Raw genomic sequence first — 10636 nt, forward strand, 5'->3', positions numbered from 1 at the left:
TTCATCTCTCAGAATGCATATCTAGTTAAACAATCGAGACCAAAAATATATGCAATCTTATATAGACTAAAGACATATGGCAATTCCAGTATCAGCTCATTGGGCAAAAATACACAACCAAAGCTTCATACGAGCAAACAGCTACGATATTGATGCAGTATGAGAAATGGTGAGGCTTGAGATGGTTTTCATGACTTGGTTTCTATTTCGATTGGGTAAAGGTTTTAGCCGGGAGGAGTTCGATTAAGATACCGAAGAAAAGATGGATAAAGAGCAAAACAGAGCAGAGAGGGCACTACAAATTAGCTGTGGCATGGGAAACTAAGAAAAACAAGCATGATATTATTGGACATGGAAAAGAAATGAACAATTAGTCATTTTTCGACCGATGTATGATATGAATGCATTAAGTAACAACAAAATGAGGTCTATGATCGTCTTAGAAGCCAAATATCTGTCGATCAGAATTCATAAAGAACATAATCCATTAATCAGAGTAAAACTTGAGTAAGATGGAGCATAATCTCCTTGCAAAAGAGTTCCATTCTTCTGAACCTCCATCAAAATGATATAGAAAAGAATGCAGCTCCAAAAAATGAATGAGGCCAATTAGTTATTGGCGCTTCCTAACCCTACTCGCTAACTGGTCTTAAGGTTTCAGGCAAAAGAATCAGATGCCGACATGAGTTGCACATACGAACTAAACCAACCTCCAGAGCTTCAGTTAACCCAATGCCGCCGTCACCATTGCACGAGGAACGCACACACACCTGACCATTGTTTCTGAAGAAGCTCACTTGTTGCGTTTCTTTGCTTCGCTGTAAAGAATAACTCCAATTACCGTAATAGTGTAACCAAACATCCCAGTCACCGTCACAGGATTCTTGAATATTAAGATTGAGACAACCACCGCAACAGCACCTTTGGCATTTCCAAGAACCTGAAATCACCAAAAGCTAATACCGTAGTAGCATTGCAATAAAGGAACCACACAAAAGCAGAATGATGATGAAGATCAGAATTTATCACTGAGCACAGTGTTCTTTCATGATGAAATAGCGTAACTTCCACAACTCAGTACATCTTCATGAGAGTTTTAGGTAAGGAGCTTGCCACGTGGCGGGTACAGAAGGCTAAAGGTCTAATGAGCGAGAGACCATCTGAATTCTCACCCATAGCCTAGAAAAGAGACGAAACTTACGCATTCATTTTGCAATGACGCAAATAAGTTTGATGGACTTCGTAGAGATACAGAATTTTGATACTGGCGTATAAAATAACAACAACACTTTCAAGTTTTCCCAACCGAATATATGCTAGTCCCAGATCATAAAGCACACAAACATAAGCAGATAAATTTCCATAAAGCCCAGCAAATGAATATAAATGGAAATAGATGTACATGCATGTCCTTATCATTAAAAAATGTTGTATAGACAACCATGAGACAATGACATTGTGCAAGAATCGTACCTGGAGTGTCAAAGCGCTGGTGTGCTTGGTTACCAAAAAGTTCGTCAAATTCACAAAATAGGCAAGAGCGGAATTGAACAATAAGTACCATATAATCTTAATATCTTCTCTCGCAAGTGCCAATGTGATGCCGACCACATTTTGCTCCATAACTAATGTAGCAGGAAGCAATAAAACAACTGCTATTGGAGCCATGTATAGTAGAAGATTCATTGAATTCAACTTTTCCCTGATAAGAAAAAGAGAGGTGCAGAAAATTTGATATTAATATTGCAGAAGAAAAAGAAAACTACAACATTTTCAGGAAAATGAATGCCTCCATAAAATTTCCAGTCTATAATAATCAAAATAAAAACTGTGAGGCTCTGACAAGTGGATGCATGGATGAGTAGAGCAGACGCATTTGCATGTTCAGAAAAAAAAAATGCATTGATTACCCCTCAGAAGACAACAGTATCCCTTGCAATACCGACTTAAGTGCCCTTGCAGCAGTTGCACCTATACACATGATGAAACCAAACAAATGGAAACTTGGCTCCCCCTGCATTGTTGTAAATAAGCAATAAAAGTTAATAATTAGACAAAAACTGTACTCAAGGAACCATTCAAGCAGAAAAAGTTGTCGCTGGATCCACACAACAATAGCAACCATGATATGGAAAGCAATAAAGGTGAGCACAGAAAAGGCAAATGCCACTTTGAGTGCTGGCAGTATCTAGGTCAGAAATCATCCTCCTTGACACCAGCAAGGCCACTGAAAAATGGTCCTCCATTGAGAATCAAACTTCTCTTTCAATGCCTGGTTCTATTTCCAATTATTTACCCGATGGCATTTGCTCAGATGCTGAAAGAATAGGGTAATTCAAATCATTTCTAATGGTGTTACATAAAAAGTAAATGCCTTTTTACTTTTAACTGCATGTTGAATTTATCCTTTTATAGCAAAACATGGAGTTCATAGATAACCTATAATGTATTACTATATTATTCTCTTTATGTCTGGTCAGACACCTATCTAGATTTATTTTCTGGCATGCTTTTTTGTCAAAATAATCAATTTCCAATTTTCGGTTTTAACACATTAACATCGTTGTTTACATAAAAACTTACTAGTTAACCTATATTTTCATAACTAAACACTTTTGCAGTTTAAGACATTTTTATTGTTCGAGACATATGATGTTCGCAGACAAAAGTTGCACAAGTCGATGCGTAATCCCTGAAATGAGAACCGGACTAATTCGTATGATATTTAGCATAATTCACTTATGCGCTTGCTTAGTCATCTGAGCATTTAACCTAGTCTGCTGGAGGGGTCCCCTGACTAGGACTATGCGGCAGTTCGACAACCTCATAAAGAAATGATATTAGCATTACAAACTCGCAAGTCAATTCAATAACATTTTTGTGAAAAGCTTCGATGTAGAATGGGTTTCTGAATGCCATGGCCTACATGTCTCTGGAAGAAGCTTATGGCTTTTTAGTTGCTACACATCATATCAGAGCATTGCAAGTAAATGATCCACCTCGTATCGACTAAAGAAAAAAATATTTCGTCCGATAGACCATATTACATTCAACAAGCTCTAAGTTGTCTAATCAGATGCAAAACAATCAAGAACCACAAGCAGAAAGGAAAGATGTTTAAAGCAGATGAAAGATGGTGCCAAGAGACACAGATCATATGGAGAAACTCAGTTAAAGCTGGACTACTTTTAGATGAACCAGCCTCACCAACTTAAAAAACATGCCACTTTAGGTCTAACATCTGACATCTAACATGTAGAGTTATAATCAGATCTCGAATCCAAATGCAGAGAGTACGATCATCTAATCGATAAATCTAAATCTGCCATACTTAATTCCTCCTGCATTGTTTAGTATCTTACAGATCCACATCAAACGAACCAAGAAATGCACATCCACCTAAATGCAACGATTTCCTTTCTTTCATTTGGATTGCATGATGAATTCAACCAAGTACAAACATCAAACACATGATATACATCACAATCTATGGGAAAAAACTGGATCTATCTAATCCGAAGGGAGGAAGATTCGGAGTTAAACGTACCCCGCTGGCGATTATGACTCCGGCGACGACCGGGATGAGGGTGACGTAGGTGATCCAGGCCTCCCGCTTGACGGTCATGATGTAGGCGAATACGGCGGTGAAGAAGGGGGTGGTCGCCCCCACCGCCTGGTTGAACGAGACGGGCAGGTACTTGAGCGATACGTTGCCGCTGACGACGGAGCCGCAGAAGACGAGGCTGAGCGCGACGATCTTGGCGAACTGCAGCCGGGAGCGCACGGCCTGCATCGGCACCACCCTCATCCAGGCGATTGCCACGTAGCTGAGCAGGGAGCAGGCCGTCATGTGGCACATGGTGAGGAAGATCGGGTACTTGAACCCGTAGTTGCTGAGGAGGTACTTGTTGAGCAGGAGCACCCCGATGTTGGACGAGTACCACGACGCCACCAGCCCCAGCGTGAACAGCCTCCCGCTCACCGCCGGTGGCGACCAGTTGCCCTTGGTGCTCATCTCTGCCGCCTCGGACAAATGGGAGCAGATTCCGGCGTAGTTCCCGGCGAATGGCACCACCAGGGGTCGATCGGTGAGATGTCTGGGATTTGGGCGGTGCAAAAGGGATCGGATCAGAGGCAGATCGAGGAGGAGGGAGAGCTCGAATGCCGAATGGGGGATGCGGCTTCTCTTCTTCCGTCGATATGTGGAGAGCATAGAATATTCCTTTTTAAGTATATTATATATATATATATATATAATATATTATTAATTATTTAATTAGTCCCTGTGTTGTGTTCTTTTTGGGTCATCTTCCGCCAGTGGCTGACCGTTGACCTTTTCCTTCTATTGCTCGCGTTTCTTGGAGGCTTGCTTTTTTTAGTTCTAATAATATTAATATTACTTGACGAATAAATAAGAGATGGATGGAATTATATATATAAATATAAAGGGAAATCTCCAACCTCGTATTGGATCACACGGACTAGGTGAGGAAGTCAACGATGTCTTTGCGTCCCTCGTCGAAATGCATCCATTAAACGTGCACGTCGCATGCGCCTCATGCAGATCGCGTGGAGGAGAGACCGAGGCTCAAACGCAACGAGAGCTTTGCGTCTCTCGTTGCGTGTTGGTCAACGTGCAAATGAGTTGACACAAGATATTTATTTAGCGAATTATTTTATTGATTGACAAGCGTCAAGGCTCGAAATCTATTTGTATTATTGATGAGGTGACACCCAACATGTTATTCGATCTCGGTATTTAGTAAGATTTTAATTCAACTCTGTCCAATGGGATGATTGATGTTTATTATTCTTACTGATGGAAAGAGCAATTGCCTATTAAATAATCATTGGAGGCGGGTGGGGTCAAGTAATAATGGGAACATGTTTCACACTGGTAAAGACCTCCTAATTTGCTTCTATGTTTTGTGACAAGAGTGCAATGACCTCTTGTAGACTCTAGCAATCAGTCAAGAATGGTGTTCATGGTGGCAGCAGATCTAGCAATCAGTCAAGAAACAGAAATTGCACCAAATTTTGTAGAAAATACAAAGATGAAGCTCAGTTGCATACGTTTCGGGGAAAGAAAGCTGAAATAATAGCACAAAGAAAGAGTGCCAAAAAAAAAATTCTGTAACTTGTTGGCACACCATTTTATTTTTTGTTGGTCCACTGAATCTCAACAAAGAAAGAAAAGTATCATATGATCAAAGGTGTTGCTAGTTGAATTTCTGCTGAGAAGATGCCGCCGATATCAAACTCACTCTTGAAAAGAAAGCGTGATCGTTGCAAGTTCCTACGCAAGGACCCTACAATTTTAGTCCAGAGTGAATGGCAACCACCCCACCAACTAGATTCTCGTATTCCACCTTCTGAAAGCCTGCATCGACAATCATCCGACCGAATGCATCCTGCATAGTCAAAGCCATGGTCAAGATCATGCATGCAAGAATCCACTGACACATGAGGATACTCAATTTTGTTCTCATGGAACAGCTTTAAACTATTCTTTCTTTTCTACAATTTGGAACTACAGAACATGTGGTCCATGACAGCAAGAACAAGGTAATATTTCATCTAAGGGTCTTCCGGCACACCGTTGGCACCGAACAATCACCATGTAGATGTCACATGAGCACTGTACAGCATGTATGAAACAATAAGAAACTTAACATTACCATGAGGATCACACATAGTTTAGGAGTTCAATGAAACTACCAATGATTGGTACTCTTTTCATCACAAGTTCTACATATCCTGCTGGTTTCAAAATTATTTCCAATTAACAGAAAGGTCAACTGCATGGTCCACTGCAACAGCATCTAAAAGATCACAGCAAGGTGTTGTTCTATGCATACTTGTGAGAGGCTTAAATCAATATCCCGGCACTTCTTCATATGCAAGTTCATAAGAAACCATTACCTGATTAGGAAATCGCCGGATGCTCTCGACCAAGTATTGGTAAGACTCTCTATCACCAGCGACAAGCTCTCCAACAGCAGGAATGACCGAAAAGGAATAGTAATCATAGCTGCCAATACAGACCCAACGTCAAGCAAGTTGGACAGGAATATCAGCAAGAGCCCCATTCACTTCAGTCGATTGCATTTGTAATAGGAATTTCTCAATAAGTTGAAGGATTGGACAATGGATAAATATGACAAGACAAGTCAAACTTACAGCTGTTTAAAGATAGGAAACTCCACATGGCTCAACTCAAGGCATAAGAATCTGCCACCCCGCTTTAGGACTCTGTATGTAAACATACAAACAAGATAAAAGAGTAAAAGAAACCATATTGTGTAAGACTGGGATATAGGTCATCTGATATTTCTTGAATAGGTAACTAACTATTAGACATTACTAGAGAAGGCAAGATCATCCATATTCAAGACTAAATGCAAGCTATTGATTCATTATTTCAATAAACAATCATTTTGAGCACTATGGAAGACGAGCGGTACCATCTCAATATTCTATCGTGTCTGTCTAATTCATGAATGATCTAGAGAAATGCTGATTTCTTATCTGGACCAAACAACACCAACAACATTATGTAGAACTTCAAGAACATTACCTATAAGCTTCCGCAAGAGCTTTCTCAATGTGTGTCACATTTCTGATACCAAAACCGATGGTGTAACCATCCATTGACTCATCCTCAAAACGCAAAGCTTCTGCATCTCCTTCTACCCAGTGAAGATAGCGGTCCTCCGCAAATCCTACATAAGGAAACTGAACTCATTATTTACAAAGGTAGCAACAAAGAGGCTCATAAAGCAAGCTCATATGACATAGGGTAATAATAAACCTCTCTCAATAGCACGTTTCTTGCCAATATTCAACATGTTTGGGTTGATGTCACATATGTAAATTTGTGTCTGTTCCTCGGTTTCAGCAAAGCCATCCTGCATGGCTCTGCGACTCACACTCCTTATACTCTCAAGGACACGGAAGGCTATGTCACCTGCACTAAGAATATCTTGCCAATATAAGCTTTCAAATAATCATAGTTTATCAAATTATTGCTGGATTAAGTACTTATTAAGTTAGGTTCCTGCTGGAATCATCTGACAGAGATCAAAGTTGACCATTATATTTGGGCTGGTTTGTCCCCTCCACCCCCTCCAAAAACAAAATGCAAGCACATACATGAATGCATGATGATAAACCATGATAGGTGGTCATGGAGACCCATATAAAACCATCCTGGTTACAGACTCCATTATTTCATTATGGCTAAATCTTGGTACAATAGTGCACCAGATAAATGAGTGGTTAACACATACATGTTCACATTGATTTTGCTAAAAAAACAAAAAACAAAATCAAAGAAAGGTTAGACTGTAAAACAAAATGGAAGATGATAAAAAAATAGGATGAAATAAGGAATCAATAGGATTTTACTATAATGTGTGATAAGGACAAAGACACGATGCTGAAAACAACTAAGAGAGGAGGAAATACCATTTAAGATGGTACGATATGTCCTTAGTAAAGATATAGATGCACTGGTCAGGCAAAGTGAGGTCGACTAAGATTAGTAGTGCAGAGATACAAAACTTTATTAGAAATAATAAAAAGAGGTAATAATAGTTTTTATGTTAACTAGTATTATGGTCATCAATGGAACTAACAATACGAAATGATTTGTGCACTCAATCCAAACGGTCAGGACTTCTTCATTGGTTGTGACTGGTAGAAAATATGCTTGTCATTTCTAAGTGTTATAGTCGAAGGCATCCTCGTCCGTAGCATCATTAATCTACCTGTCCCGCCAGCCACATCAAGGTGCTTCATTCCAGGAAAAGGACCCAACTTTGTAACCAATCTGAAGTTTTCCAAAAGAAAGTAATTATCAGCTATAGAACATTTAGTTATGGACACACAAGTCAACATACAAGTGGCCCAACCTGTCCTTCCACAATCTGTGCAATCCAATACTCATCAGATCATTCATCAGATCATAGTTTGAAGCGACACTACTGAAGACATTACCAACCAATTTACTTTTTTCTTCTTCTCGGACTTCCTTAAATCCTGCATCAGAAGTTAGTGATCCATTTGACAAAGTGACAAAATTATGAATGCAAGTAAATAACAGAAAATACATCATTTGCTACAAGTTGCATGATGATTTGAGGAAACAACAAGTAGAATACATATTCCAGAACATAACAGATTTCAAACATCTAACACCTACCTTACATACGTCCTATCTGTTTGAGGTGCTAATATGTTACACAAACCAAGAGAGACCAAGACTTCCCTGCTTCTTTTCTTCATTGAATAATAAATGCTACCAGCCAAGCCATACAGATGTTTTGAGGTGCTCAATAAATGGCAAGTTCAGTTCCATTACAAGAAATATAAATTGCGGCTGGACTTTATCTGAGAGAAAGATGCAAGAAATAAAAGAAAACAAGTATAAATGTGTGCACAAAAAAGTTTAAGCAAGCTTTAACAATCAAATAATACACATCTAAAAAACATTTAAAAATGATAAAATCAACAGCAAACTGAAACAAGAGCATAACTGAACCAAGTCAATATATAAACATAAAATAAAATGCAGGAGAGAAGAAAAGCCTAATAAAGAAAAACCATAAAAAATAATGGAACATGATTAGTAGTACCGAAGCTGGTGGCATGTGAATGAAGATATGAAGCTCTCCGAGGAAGGAGAAACTTCAAACTGTTGGCTAGTTTGCACGTGCTCCTTTGCAATGCCATGGATCGGCTCTTGTCGCTCCCCCTTTGAATCAAGAATCAAATAGAAGTTCACAAGGATCTGCTATTGAGAAGAAGAAAATTCATAATTGATAGCAACCCATTCAATTCAACAGGGAAGAAGAAAGCTACCAAGGAATATACCATACCATTTGAACAAACCATTTAGCAACCAGGGATTTAAATTTCGAATTGTACCACCCGTACCGGATAGTACGCTTGATATAGCCCTATATCGGACGATACGGGGCTGTATCAAGCGGTGACGGTCGAAATTTCGACTGTTATCGCCTGGTACAGATCGGTAACGATCGATTCCAATGGTCAATTTGACTGTTGGAGCCCTTACTCTCACACTCTTTTAAACTATCTCAAACTCATTTTTTGTCACATTTGCACTTTCCCAAACTCTACAAAGCAACGATTTATGAATTGAATCGAGGCTAATTTAGGAAGATTAAAAGGAAAAACCTTTTAATCAAGAGGTAAATATTCTTTTTCTTTAATTAGAGATTAATTAAGATCTTTAATATTATAAATAGTATATTTTATATTGATTTATTTGAAATTAGATACTTAATAGGTCAAATGTTTATATTTCATGCATATTAAATATTGAAAGATATTTATGATGGTAAAATAGAATGACGATCCGTAACGAACCGAAATTATAAACTTTGCACAAGGCTATTTCTCAAAGCCTGAAAAAGATATGTGATACTATTCTTATCTAATTTACATTAGTTTTGCTAAACCTATACTAAATATATATTTATTTCTAACTTAGAAACCCTATCCTAACTATTTTTTTCTATCTTTAAGGTATTTTCGAAGGATTTTATGCCTAAATTAGGCGTACAGCTCGATATATCATAATACACCGTACCAAACAAAGCTCGGTACCACTGATATGATATGAAATTTCAATCCTCGGCAACCAAAAAAATTCACTCATGCTTTTTAAAAATATATATATTATTGTCTTTTGTGAAAAAAATTATTTCCCATGGCAAACTATAACTATCAGCCTCTGACGAACCTAAACACTCATGCTTGGTTCATAGTAGTAGGATTCATCAATATATCACATCGAACATTCATGATAGACATTATCATGCTGATCTCAATTAATCAAACAGAAAACTACACCTGAAGATCCACGGGCTGACAGGTTTAATGGTGCACGGATGAAAGAGAGAATACTGCGTGCTGCCTTCGGCCAGGCAGGGGAAGGAGGGCGGGGATGAGAAGGGAGGAGAGGAGAGAAGCGGGGAGGAGATGAGATGAGAGGTCAGGAGAGATAAGAGACCTTAGATCAGGAGAGAAGAGTATCAGCGGCAGAGAGGAGCAGTGAAGCAGCGGCGGAAGGGCTCGGCCGGCGGAAGCAAGCTAGGGCGTGGCCTCGTAGCGTCTGGACCTGTGGGCGTTGGAAAGTTTGTTTATTCTTTTTCATTTTGTTGGGACCGCCTGTTGAGTCGGCCCTCGATCAGGCCTAGTCCATTTAGAATCCGGTCCAGCGATCGGGCCAATTCGGCAAGGTTGATCAGATCAGGACCGTCGGATCGGAATCAAGGGAAATGAAAGCTCCATTATACTTTGGCTCGGGTAGTGCTAGTTTCCTTGACCTCAATTCTGGTCATTACAAAACAGAAATCAACCGTGTCACTAACAAAGTTAAAAGAAGAAGAAAACAACCACCAATCTAAGTAATTGTTTCTGTATCATAACTAATGCCCACGCCACTATTTTCGATATGCACAAAATAAAAGAGAACAACAGCAATCATCTCACTAGATATCCTTTTTTCCTCTTTTTAATTAAAATCTTGCCTGACGGATTGGAGCACAAGAAGGTGACTAAAGTTGGGTTATCAATCATCGGAGCCCCATGCGTGATGTGATGTACG

The 10636-nt window shown here is 39.2% G+C and overlaps 2 protein-coding genes across 3 annotated transcripts; both read right to left on the reverse strand.

Moving 5' to 3' along the window:
- Nucleotides 1–360: 360 nt before the first annotated feature.
- Nucleotides 361–4207, reverse strand: LOC135617771 (probable sugar phosphate/phosphate translocator At3g11320). Its single transcript, XM_065118365.1, has 4 exons — nt 3548–4207; nt 1911–2014; nt 1474–1702; nt 361–940 (listed from the first exon to the last, which is right to left on the reverse strand). Exons 1-4 carry the CDS (start codon nt 4013–4015, stop codon nt 794–796), a joined length of 948 nt encoding a protein of 315 aa, XP_064974437.1. The 5' UTR covers nt 4016–4207; the 3' UTR covers nt 361–793.
- An 800-nt stretch (nt 4208–5007) lies between these two features.
- LOC135585048 (2-methoxy-6-polyprenyl-1,4-benzoquinol methylase, mitochondrial-like) lies at nt 5008–10174 on the reverse strand. Of its 2 annotated transcripts, XM_065118367.1 has the most exons (9): nt 9880–10174; nt 8637–8791; nt 7914–8040; nt 7770–7831; nt 6812–6967; nt 6578–6722; nt 6181–6252; nt 5923–6031; nt 5008–5411 (listed from the first exon to the last, which is right to left on the reverse strand). In XM_065118367.1, exons 2-9 carry the CDS (start codon nt 8731–8733, stop codon nt 5310–5312), a joined length of 870 nt encoding a protein of 289 aa, XP_064974439.1. In that variant the 5' UTR covers nt 8734–8791; nt 9880–10174; the 3' UTR covers nt 5008–5309. The 2 variants fall into 2 exon arrangements, with proteins under 2 accessions (XP_064974439.1, XP_064974440.1); XM_065118368.1 differs by lacking the exon at nt 9880–10174 and having other exon boundaries at nt 7914–8391; nt 8637–8777.
- Nucleotides 10175–10636: the final 462 nt, after the last annotated feature.

This window comes from Musa acuminata, chromosome BXJ2-7 (genome assembly GCF_036884655.1).
Source record: "Musa acuminata AAA Group cultivar baxijiao chromosome BXJ2-7, Cavendish_Baxijiao_AAA, whole genome shotgun sequence".
In the NCBI taxonomy this organism is placed as follows: Eukaryota; Viridiplantae; Streptophyta; class Magnoliopsida; order Zingiberales; family Musaceae; genus Musa; species Musa acuminata.